Genomic DNA, 12949 nt, shown 5'->3' on the forward strand with positions numbered 1-12949 from the left:
CTCTTTATTTGGTAGTGGAAGCTTTTTCCCTTTTCTCTCCTTCATTTTTTTCTGTCTTGCAAGTTACTTGGCAACCTTACTAGTACCAGTAGCATGAAAAAAACCACTTTGTACAGTGGTTGGTGTTAGGAAGGATATTCAGCTGTAGAAGCCATGTCAAAAACTAACATTAACATCTAACACTGACTTGCAAATTGTCAGATACTGTCAAACTGTCTTACCCATGCCAGCATGTTAAGTTTTTGTTAAATGATGATGAGGAATAAAAGTTTTGTCTTCAAGTTCAGAGATATCGAAAACCTAATATATCAATCAGCTTAGTGTAAAAAAGAAAAAATAAACACTTATTTTGTTTATTTTTATGTGAAACTCCTATGAGAGAACAACGATAAAACATATAGACACGTATGTATGTATGTATGTATGTATGTATGTATGTATGTATGTATGTGCGTGTGTGTGTGTGTGTATATATATATATATATATATATATATATATATATATAGTCTTTACACAACTGAGACAATTTTTCAAATACAGGATTGAGCAAATTTTATTTCTTTATAATCAAGATTATTTTTAAATATTTCCTTTAGAAAAGAAAAAACCAAACTCTTTACAACTCGATGATAATTAAATTTGTTGTACAGAAAACTTTTTCTCTTAAGATCTTTCTGGTATCTGTGAAAAGCTTTGAAAACACAATTCCTTTGTCTGATGAAGACTGGTCATTGAAGGAGTTAAATATTACAGTATGTTGCCTCGCAAAAAAAAAAAAACGAAAAATAAAAAGGCAGTAAGTTTATTGTAATGCTTCTAAGAATGGGTAATCTCTTAAGATGTGAATGCAGAATTAATACATAGACATATCAAGTGTGTTTCTTTTACTGATGCATAAGGCAATGTCTTGGATAGTTTTCCCTAACAGAATTATACTTACAATGAAACCCTTCTATTAGTCCTGCATAGGTATAACTATATATGCTTGTAAGCGCAAATATGTTCAGCACACATGAATAGACAAGCTGCCATGCAATAAATCTACAAAATCAGCTTACCTCCTTTGTCCCGACAGTTTAAGTAACATGCACTCCATTCACTCCATTCCGTTAGAACACACTCTCCAGGGCATCCGATATAGCATGATCTTTTAGTCTTTAGAAGATGAAAGAAAGATAGAATCATATTTAGTTTTGGTAGTTTTGGTGTTTGTACTCCATTATAAACTTATTGAATTGAGTTAAATAGGTTCCTTTATTTTAATACATAAATTTCTGGATATGGAAACAAAGATAACATTTAGTATATTGGATATGAGTATGTGTGTATGCATATATCATGTGTGGATATGTGCATGCACACACACACACACAAACACATATATTTGTGCTTATATTTATTACCTCCACCAAGGAAGGAAGTTATGCTTTCATCGGCGTTGGTTTGTCCGTCTGTCCGCAAAATAAGTCGGAAAGTTGTGAACGGTATCTGAGGAAACTTGCAGGAAAAGTTGGTAACGACACAAGGAACAGATGAGGAAGTTTTGATAGTGATCCGGGAATTTTATGGATTCTTAAAGGATTTTTCATTTGTTATATTTACTTTACATGAAGTATTACAATGTTACGTTGTTTGGAAACACGTTCATCGTTTCCACTTAACCTATGGTGGCGTTGCTGTTTCCTTCACAATTTTAAAGTTAGTAAAAAGAAACTATTTAAACAAATTTAAAGCTATTCAGAATGCAAAGAATTATAAAAGACAAAATGTTTCTGCTACCTTAATTGCAGCTATACTCCGGTTGGCTTTACAAAATGAATCGTCAACTTGTGTTTTCCCTTCTCCTGTACATGTAATATTCCTTATTTGCACCCCATGTCCACAAACTCCTTTCTTGAAAGAAGAAAAACAACACACTTTAGCAATATTATAGGAAGAATATAATTGAAATGAGAGATATTCTGAGGAAATTCTCCTCTTTTAATGTATAATGGAAATTTAATAACCAAATTTGTTTCAATCATTTGTATAAATTTTGAAATCTGAAGAGATATTTAATGAAAATATAACCTTAAGTAATTAATACATTGTTATGTCTTTCAACTCAAGTAATTTCCTTTTGTCTTCAATTAACTCTTGGAAATAAAGAATTTGTTAGCAAAGATGTGTAAAAGTAATGAAAAAAATGGAGAAAAATAGCATGTGAATTTAGTAATTTTCTTGTAAGAATGAAACATAAACTTCAGTAACATTACTTTATAGCTGTGATTCTAATATTTTAAGGTATTTAGCTGTCTGTTGTCAGAATTTAATGATTTCTAATGAAGATATATTATTTTGTGAAGTAGTATAGCTAATTTTAAAATAGACAGTAAAGATGGCCGCAACACTAGAATCAGGTTGTTTTGCTTAGTTTTATTTGCATACATTTCTATTATGAACTTAAATCCTACTGGGATTTGGCTATATATATTTCATTTCTCTGGTATTGATAAAATAAGTATTAGTATTATATTGCAATATATTCAATAAAAGTTAGTCTTTTGCTCAAGGAAATATTTAATAATATAGTTCAGTGAGAAATTGGCTCATATTGATAATAAAATTGAGATAAAGAGATAAAGGATTGAAAAGTTGCTTCAATACACGATAAAAATAAAATTTGATAAGACATAATACAGAACTGTCCATTTTGAAAGTCAAATTTCAGTGTTGTAAAAAAGCCAAAAAACTAATGTCTGTCTAATAAAGGTTTTTACCTCAGTAAAGCATTCGGTCCATTCTGTTACATCCCATCTAAAACAACCACGTAATACACAAGGCTTTCTTTGAGTAAGCTGACTGGAACATGGCCTGCCATACCCAACTGCCTTCTTTAGAACGTACCTTTGTCGCTGTGATGTACCTGAACATATTAACAAATGAAATAATGAAAGAATGTGTGTAACAGAGATTTCTTTGTATTGTGAAAAATGTTAGAAAAAGCAATTAATGCAAGAGAGTGGGTAAAATCTTTTTAAGCCAAAGCAAAATATAGTCAGAACCTGTTGACAGATTGTTATCTCACATAATCATCCACCCTCGATTTAGATTTTAGTGTTTACTATGAAAAGCTTGCTAGATTACCTGTTTCTTCGTTTTACCTGTTTTTCTATGCTATTATCATTGGTTGGACGAGTACTAATTTGAGGCAGTTTTTCTTTACAGTTGGATGCTCTTCCTACTGCCTGCCTTTTCTTGTTTTTACAAGAGATTTTTATATTCCTTTGAGAGCGCAGAAGCTACAGGATGTAATGATCATCAGGAATATAAATATAGCAGCACTGTTTTTACATTCACACAATCTCACCTGAGAAGTGGACATGACAACTTGCATGCTTACATACACACACACACACACACACACACACACACACACACACACACACACACACACATTCATGTCTGTCTGTACATCCATTTGATGGCTTCTATGCACTCTCTCTCTCTCCCCCAATTTTTTCCATATGGCATTTGTTTGACAGCAAGAGTAAAGGGCATAAAATGCTGCACAGTGTGACTGAACTTAGCTTTATTTAGTTGATAAGTCGTATTCTTAATCACATAACAACCATTGCTTTCACCGCATTGGGTGAAAGTAAAAATCTGTGTTGCTCACCATTTTGATACAGAAACCACTCATGGAAACCTACACCAAACCATTTTACCCTTTTATTAGAAATATTGCAGCGTGGAAGGTGTTTATAAGCCATTCAAAATAACACACAAAATCCGTTAGATTCACTTCAACATTTAAATTTAATTTGTCAAAATATTTTCGTCGCTTTGAGATGCAGCACAGAATTTTGTCAGTGAACAGGTCGCGGTCTCAAAGCGACGAAAATATTTTGACAAATTAAATTTAAATGTTGAAGTGAATCTAACGGATGTTGTGTGTTATTTTAAATGACTTATAAACACCTTCCACGCTGCAATTGTTTTCGTTCCAGCACACGATCTCAGATCAGGTCACTTGCTATGCAAGTACATCTCCGTAATTAGAAATATTATTTTCTGTTTAGCAATTCCATTAGATGCATCATTTAAATACCTGATAAAATTTAGCAGCTATATTGGAAGGCACTAATTAACTTCAAATTGTAAAGGCTGTCATGTACAGTAGTCTCTTCAATTACAAAATCAACTGAATATTAAAACAATATACCTCGACTCCCTGACTGTGTATACTAGAAGAGATAGAATTTTGATTAGTACAAATTTTGTGTATACAAAAGATGAGGGTCTGTCTGATAAAGGATACAAGTTTTGAAGAAATAAACACTATGTATTGATGTATTGGACACATAAACTGTTTGAATAGTAGCCGATGAGTTATCTTAGTATGATGATATATTTAATGCTAGAAAAGATAATGATAACTAGAAGACATATATGTTACTTCCTTCTGTGAGTAACTAAAGTTTCTATGAAAGTGTAAAGTAATGTGTGTGTGTGTGTGTGTGTGCATGCACACGTGCATGTGTGTGGGTTTAATATGTGGTAGTGAAGCATGGATAGCTATTGCAGGTCATGTGTAACAATTGGAGAGAAATTAATTCAGTATGTTCCATTGGATATGTGGTGTTAACTTGCAAGAAAAGCTGAAAGCAGATAAATTGAGAAAGCAGCTCAGCATAAAACTACATCGGCAGCAGATGTATGTTAAGAGATGATTGCATTGGCATGGAAATGTAATGCAAATTGATGATGCATGTGCAGTTTGTAATGCTGGAGTTGGTAGTATTAGTAGTATTAAGTAAAATTGTAGAGAATTCCTGAGAATATAAGACTTCACTGATGAGATAGCATTTGAACAAATGCTGTAATGCAGCAGACCTGTCCAACCCATTTAAATAGAGCAACTTGTTTGGAAAAGACATGGAAAAAAAAAAAACCTTCATATTTGGAGGTTTTCAGAGAAAGAAATATTCATAAATAGAGATATTATGAACAGTATAGTTTCTTCTCTTGTATAAATCTTTTGGTACATTTAATAATATATGAGAGGTTTCTATCCTATTTGAAGCATACTGATATTAACAAGAAACCAAAGTTAAATTGATTGTTTAGTTGTTTGGTTTTGTTACAGTCATATCTATATATATAAGAATAAACACTATTAAATTACTGCAGAAAGTTAAATGTGTTATTACAAGGTGGTATCAAAATGTTACTAGACGAGTTCTGTAGCACACTAACAGATGGCAGCATGTGGTTGCGTGCACAGTGAGAGTTAGCAGTGACCTTCATGGGGCAGTGTGCTGAGTGACATCACTGTTTTTACTTTGCAAGTTGGGAAGTTTGTGCTTTCGTGATTACGTGTATGCTGTAGTTTGTGATTTTGTCATGGACAGGAAGTCTGAACAAAGAGCAAATGCGAAATTTTAGGTTAGACTTGGAAAGTTTGCTACAGAGACATTGAACATGCTTCAACAAGCTTATGGTGACGAGGCAATAGGTTGTATGGAATTTTTTGAGTGGAATGGGTGCTTCAAAAGTGGAAGAACATCTCTGGAGGATGATGAACCATCTCAAAGACTTGCCATAAGCACCATCCCTGGAAATGTGGTATTGTGCATCAAGAATTCATCCCTCAGGGCCAGACCATCAGCCAAGAGTTTTACTGCAATGTTTTGAAGTGTTTGAGGGAGGACATTTGGCAAAAGTGATGGGATCTGTGGAGCATGAAGAACTGGATTCTTCATAAGAACAATACACCCTGTCACTTGCAATGCCAGCACGGTCATAGATTTATTTAGGATAGAATTTCACAGTCAGGTTCTTTTCATGTCACCCCAACCCTCATGTTTCTCAAATGGTGAATATCTTCATTCCACAGGTCTTTGGAAGGGGAAAATGATATGTCAGGATGTGAGTAAGGAATGCTAACATCAGTACTGCTTAGCTTAAGTTATGATGTGCGAGGAATACATAAACAATGACGCACTTTCACAAGCAGATATGCATGCACACGTGTACGCACACACACACACACGCACACACACACACACACACTTATTCACAATGGGTCCCCAGCAATCTCTGTCTAGCAAATACACTTCCATGGCATTGATTGGCCTGGGTTTCACCTTGGAATTGAATTCAGAAGTGCGTGGTTCAGAAGCAAACTTAATCATACAACCATACGTGTGCCCTTGTAATTGTTAGTATTTCAGACTGATTTACAAAGAAGGCTTTTTTCTTCTTCTTTGGTTTAAGGTACAGTAATAGATTTACAAGCTTACAGAAAGATGTATCAGTTATAAGTAAATATACTGGATTTGGTGTTTATTAATTGCACATCAGGTGAATACGTATGAAATGAAAAAGTGGAAAATAATGTATTATAACTGGAATGTTATTCTTGTTAATAATTTTTGGAAGCACAACTAGCAAACAATATTAACTTTCCAAGATAGCAAAAACACAATGCCATTGTTGTCCCCTTCTTGGGATGTATTTACTATTTTATGTGGAACCAATCTAATATTATTTATTCACAATGATACCTACAGGCATAACTATTATTCTGTTGTAGCAGATATCAGGGACTAGTGATTATGGCAACTCTCTCCTTGTAAATAAACATCTGAAGGAATGTTTATGGAATCCAAACCTTGTAGTTATAAAGCATTGGAATTCGTCATTCTTATTTTTATTTGTCATTTTTAATACTTCCAATCTGGCTAAAATTCAGTCCTATCTAATTCCTTTTGCTATTTACCAAAGTCTGAAATATTTCATTTTTATTCCTTCTACATAATTATTGGAGACTTTGGTAAAAGTGGCATTTCCAGGAAAGAAGATAAGGAAATTTCATCTTCCTGTATATATATATATATTTGAATAGAAATGAATTTGGATTTCAAAATCTGAGCAGATACATTGTAAGCACTCTGTGGTACTCTGAACTTGGCTAACTATATTGAGTAGTAGGAAACATTAGGAACTGTGAAGATTAAACAATTACAGTTCCCCCTCCCATTTGATTGAAGCAAATTCTGGATTTACTAAAGAATTTTGCATAAAATTCCAGAGCATATTAGAAAAACAAAGTGGGAGAACTATACAAACTATACATTTTTAACTGATATTTTACAACATGAGATACCACATAGGCACTTTAGTATCTCTAGGCCTGTACATATGAAATTGATTATAGTACTATGTTAGATCCAGAGATATGCACAAACATAACTTCTTCAATACATTTCCCTAAAGGGAAATTTAAGAGTTCTCTTAATTGATTTTGACATGAACCATTTTGTTGTGCAAAACCATTGCATCTAAGGATCGTAAAGTGCCTTCATATGAAACACATGATGGCATCTTATATGTTGCAAAATATTAATTAAAGATGTATAATCCTCCATTGTTTTTCTATACTGTTGAATGTTCAGATTTTGCATATTTTAGTTGGCCTCCTGAAATTACATAAACTCTAATAAGAAAAACTACATCAGCTCATCACAACCAATCTTGTTACAGTGTTGCATGGAGAAAGACTCTATAATGCAAAGGGCTTAGTGCTTCTATATAATAATCTATTCTTTGGATAGCCATGTGTGTCACTGTCTGAATCACTTTATTTTGAAACAGCCTTAATCTGTGCACCTCTGAACCACCTCAACTTGGACACGACATTCTTTCACTTAGAGCATCTGATTATATCAACTCACTCCACTTGACAATTTTTACTTCATGAACCCGTTGGCATTTCAAAATAGTCAAGTGGTTGGTTTCCTGCCAGTTCTATTTGACAGACCATAGGCTTCATTTAGTTCTACTTGAGACTGGAAAATGAGTATAAGAGGGTGTCTTTGTAGACATGTTATTCCATATTCCCCACATAACCAAGTAGTCTGTCATCCAGCAACCAATATTTACAGCTTATATCATCCAGAGGAATTTACCCACCTTGCAAAAGAAAGACCACATTACAAATTTTCTTTCTTTCTCTCTTTCACACATTACAAAGTCTTTCTCTCATGGTTTCTTTCTTTGTTTCATGTATTACACACACAAACACACACATACACACACACTCACACACACTTTTTTCTCTTGCACACAATACAAATTCTCTCTCTCAAAAACTTTCAAGCCATCTGATCCTTTGTCATGTGGTCAACCGTCCTCTCTTCATTTCTTGGTGTTATTGCTTCTAGTAGATGTTATTCACCAAATCCCTTTCTCTCAAAAATTTATTACTCTTTATCCTACCACTCCAACAATATTCTCTACTCCTCTTAACACCCATACTCACCCTGTCCCCCTTATCTTATTACTTTTATATGACATGCTCAGTCTCGATATTAAACATTGCTACAACCTCATCTGAAGTATTATTGATTAACTGACCAACATTTTAAACTGACCATCAACTGCTAACCTTACTAAACACTCTCTGACCTCCAATTTGCCCATCAGTCTATCAAATCTTTTCCAGAACATACCTGTTGGTGCTTGATGCCTATAATTGAAACACCAAAGAATGTTTTGTCTTCCACACATTGTTGGTTTAGCACCACACAGTGGAAGCTTTGACTGTTATTTTTTTCATTGGCTCTTTTCACATAACTCTATACAGACTGATCTCTTTCCATTGTCTTTTACACATGAGCTAAATATAGATGCTGGAAATCATAAATATGGAGATTAAAAATGCCTTCTACTTGCTTTAGGCACATAATGTAAATATGAACAAAACATAGCTGGGCAATAGCATATGTTTTTTTTTTCTTTTATATGTCAAACAATGCAGCACTAGATGACAAAAAAGATCTGAGCATATTTACTAATTGATATATATTTATATATATGTTGAGTTAGAAAACAAAGAGATCTAATGGATACAAATTAATTTATTAATTAATCAACATATTAACCAGTAGCACATAAAAGCACCATTCGAGTGTCGTCAATGCCAGTGACACCTGACTGACTCTCATGCCGGTGGCTTGTAAAAAGCACTATCCGAATGTGACTGATGCCAGTGCCGCCTGACTGGCTCCTGTGCTGGTGGCACCTAAAAAGCACCCACTACACTCTCAGAATGGGTGGCGTTAGAAAGGGCATCCAGCTGTAGAAACCTTGCTAGATGAGATTCGAGCCTGGTGCAGCCTTCTGGTTTGCCAGTCCTTAGTCAAACTGTCCAACCCATGCCAGCATGGAAAGAGCTCATGAAATGAGCCAATGAAATTAAATTTGAATTATCTTCCATGTAGAGTGATACCAAAAAAAAAAAAAAACCCACCAAAACCTTTGATACATTTATATGGAGAATTTATGGAAATATTTTCATGTAATTGAAATTCTATCATGAAGGAATCTGAGAATGTATAAAACAATGTTTTTGGAAGTAGAAATGATATTTTCTTATCAACAACAAAAACTTATAATTAAGTCTTCATACATTTCAAATTATGAGACAGAAAGGAAAATATTTGATTTTGGTTTTGAGTTTGATAAAAATAATCTCTCACTTTAGTAAAATATCAAGTTTGTTCTTTTTCTATAAAAATAAGTAACATATCTTCTGTAATATTCATTATTAAAGCATTCAATGAACTAAAAAAATAAAGATCATATAAAAACCAATTTAGAAAGAAAATTCATCGAATATAAATTTTCAAATATCTTAAAAGAGGTTTTAATATGGAAGTCCATCCATGTAATGGCTTCCCTCATAAATGCCTGAAAGTAAACAAACTTTTACAGCCATTTAAGATTTACAAAAATAATTTAAATATTAAAATCCAGAAAACAATGTGTGTTAATCAATTTGTGACGAATTACAAAACAAGTTATTCTATTGAAATTTGCATTTCTTTCATCCCACCAACTTTTTTAATTTATAAGGTATTAAATCCGGCCCTTTAAACCATTAAATTAAATTTTATCTATTATTTGCATTGTTTTGTTTCCATTCTTCTTTTTCTTCTGTTCTACATTCATATTGTAATACACTGTGAACATAGAATTTCAAATATTAATCACTCCTCATGTGTCAAATTTCAGAAAATTAAGCTTTTAACTGACAGTTTATATATTTAATGTTATGTTTATCAACTTCGGCAACACGGGCAATTAAGATTTTTAAGCACCCATTATCCTCTATCCCCACCTTATTGAAAGACTCATGTTTTTTTTTTGTTATCGAAAAATAACATCAAGTTACTTTTTAATCAATATGGCTACCATTTGTGTTTATTCCCTTATCAAACTGAAACAGACTAGATATTTCCACATCTGTTCTTCTCAAAGTCCAGCTACATAGTTACAGTGCCATACAATTTCATGATTGTTGAAGTTTTCAGTTTGAATCCCCTGTGTGTGTGTGTGTGTGTGTGTGTGTGTGTGTGTGTGTGTGTGTAAATAAATGACCTCAGAGCAGGGGTCATGTAGTCCTATTCAATGGTTTACAGCTGTTTCCACAGTACAGAAATGCTCATCTGAAGTGGATGACAGTGTAATAGCTTCTATACACTCTATATTTCATGTGGTCTTATAACATTATGCATACCTATTAGGCATACTGTAAGACTTGGAATATTACGCATACCTAAAACAGAAATCATTATAAAGCACCAAATATGCAATAACTTAGCTGTTCGGCTAAAGAGACCGATAGAATAAGTACTAGGCTTACAAAGAATAAGTCCTGGGGTCGATTTGCTCGACTAAAGGCGGTGCTCCAGCATGGCTGCAGTCAAATGACTGAAACGAGTAAAAGAGTTGAGAGCTGAGAAATAGTTTAACTACATTGTAACTGTTTTGAAATTGGAAATTCCTTTTGAAACATGTAATAAACCTATAGAAAAACAAAATATTTCGTGGTATCATTTAATCTTCAAAATATCTCAAGTGTGAAACTTATGCTGCAAAAATTTGTGAATTTTTCAAAACTTACCCAGTCCACAAGATTTGCTACAAGGGCCCCAAGATGACCAAGTTGAAAGTAAACAGTTCTCATCACAAGGAATTTCACAAAATTCTTGTAACTTAAATTTTGGTTTTCCTGCGACCTGATGAAACAGAAATAACATGAATGTATATAATATATTATAGATATGCACGCGCGCACACACACACACACACATATACACATACATAAAAGGAATACATGATCTAGTGATTAGGGAGTTGATCATAAAGTTGTTGGTTTGATTTTTAGACCTGGAGCTATGTTTTGTCCTTGAATAAGGAACCTTATTCAATGTTAGTCCATTTGGGTAAAAGAAAAAAAAAATTGTACCAATCTAGCACCAGAGTAGTTTTCTCTTTCTCACATTGGAAGGTTGACAGGGTTTTCCACATGACTACTTAGGCACCTACAACTATTTGTAAAAGCATTGTACATGCTACCTGATCATACTTCCTTCTAACAGCCATAGCATATATAATCACCTTTTACACACATGTGCTTTTGTATACACAAACACACACATAAATAAATGTAATCATATACAATTTTTTGTGCACAAATGTGTGTGTGTGCGCGCACACACACACACACACACATGCACACACACACACTCACACACACACACTCACACACACACACATAGACACACACATGTAAATCCATTTAAAATTTGTCTTGTTTCAGTATTTCCTAAAGGTCAGATATCTTGTATTTGATACAATTATGAGTGCTAAGAGAAATGGCAGCATCTCTGACATTTTCATGCACTCCCAGAAAAGTGAGAGCAATGTAGTTAATGTTCAGCTTGAACTTCTGCAGGAATAATGGTGCTTGAGAATTCTCTTAAATGACAGGTACATAACTGAAGGATTGGGCATTGTCTGGGTTTGGACATGGACAGTAAGAAACTAACTAGTTTGGAGGAACAAAAAATCCATTGCAATAGTGGCAGAAGGGAGCTGCAGTGACATTTTGGTGGGGTCAGTAGTTCCTGTATAATGTGGAGTCTGTGCCAGTAAGGTATATAGTCTTTTTTCTTGTCTGCAGTCCAGTGTGTGTGAGGGAGCTTTCTCCCAATTATCTATTAAGCACGCATGCACACGCACGCACGTATATATTTCCCATACGTGTAACAATGTAAACATAAGAATGAAGATGTAAAACTTAATACTTTTTGAATGTACTCTCTTGTGATATTTGTTTTGCACTAAGTTATAGGTACTCCTTTCACATTTGCTGTCAAAAATGCTGTGAAACAACAGTTCACCAATTGTGATATAGGAACACATAAGATTAAAAACAAACAAAAAATTAAATCCAAGAAAAAAATTTACTGAAACACTTAAAAGAATTGTTTGAAATGATGATTTTTACTTGAGAATGAAATCAAGCTAAATTGGAACCAGCTGAATGATGGCTAATTAGCTGTACAAAATTGCAAAGGTACAAAAGAAATCTTTTTTTTTTTTAATTTATAGTTAGTGATATCAATTTTATAAAAACTGTTCATCAAAAGCAACTTTTACAACATCCCAGACAGAAACTGAAAATCTTACAAGTAGTAGATGCATAAAAAGAAAATTGCACCAAAATCTCTGGTGAAAACTGAGTCACATCATGTTTTTGTATTGGTTTATAGATTTGAGACGAGTCATAATATAGAAGCTGGTTTTAACAGATTAGTTTAAAAAAAAAAACTCTTTAGTGTAAAGTTATCTTACCTTAGTTATACCAAATATGGCTAATCAATTCTTCAGTTTGATAAACCCTATATATTTCCAGTTTGTTATGAAAGGATGTATCTCTACCTAAAATGCTTTTGTTTCCACTTTGAGTTTGACTGTTATTTAATTACTGAATGTTTTAAAGAAAATAACTATTATTCTTTGTGAAGCCCAAAATTTATTCATTGTCTCAGACTACCTTTGAGCCAAGTCTGTTGGAGATCAACCTTCCAGGTATATGATACACTAAACCAGATA

At 33.5% G+C, this 12949-nt stretch overlaps 1 protein-coding gene across 20 annotated transcripts in view; it reads right to left on the reverse strand.

Annotated features, from left to right (window-relative positions):
* The window catches only part of LOC106878639 (thrombospondin type-1 domain-containing protein 7A), a 999802-nt gene that overhangs the window by 57292 nt on the left and 929561 nt on the right, over positions 1 to 12949 (reverse strand). For all 20 annotated transcript variants that reach the window (XR_008265800.1, XR_008265799.1, XM_052974016.1 and 17 more), the window contains 4 exons: positions 10953 to 11067; positions 2761 to 2906; positions 1781 to 1894; positions 1060 to 1156 (listed from right to left, as the gene is read on the reverse strand). Coding sequence is in view for 18 of the 20 variants with exons in the window: in XM_052974016.1 (XP_052829976.1) it covers positions 1060 to 1156; positions 1781 to 1894; positions 2761 to 2906; positions 10953 to 11067 (472 nt within the window). In the remaining 2 variants the exon portion in view is untranslated. The remainder of the gene's footprint in view (positions 1 to 1059; positions 1157 to 1780; positions 1895 to 2760; positions 2907 to 10952; positions 11068 to 12949) is intronic.

This window comes from Octopus bimaculoides, chromosome 17 (assembly GCF_001194135.2).
Source record: "Octopus bimaculoides isolate UCB-OBI-ISO-001 chromosome 17, ASM119413v2, whole genome shotgun sequence".
Taxonomy (NCBI): Eukaryota; Metazoa; Mollusca; class Cephalopoda; order Octopoda; family Octopodidae; genus Octopus; species Octopus bimaculoides.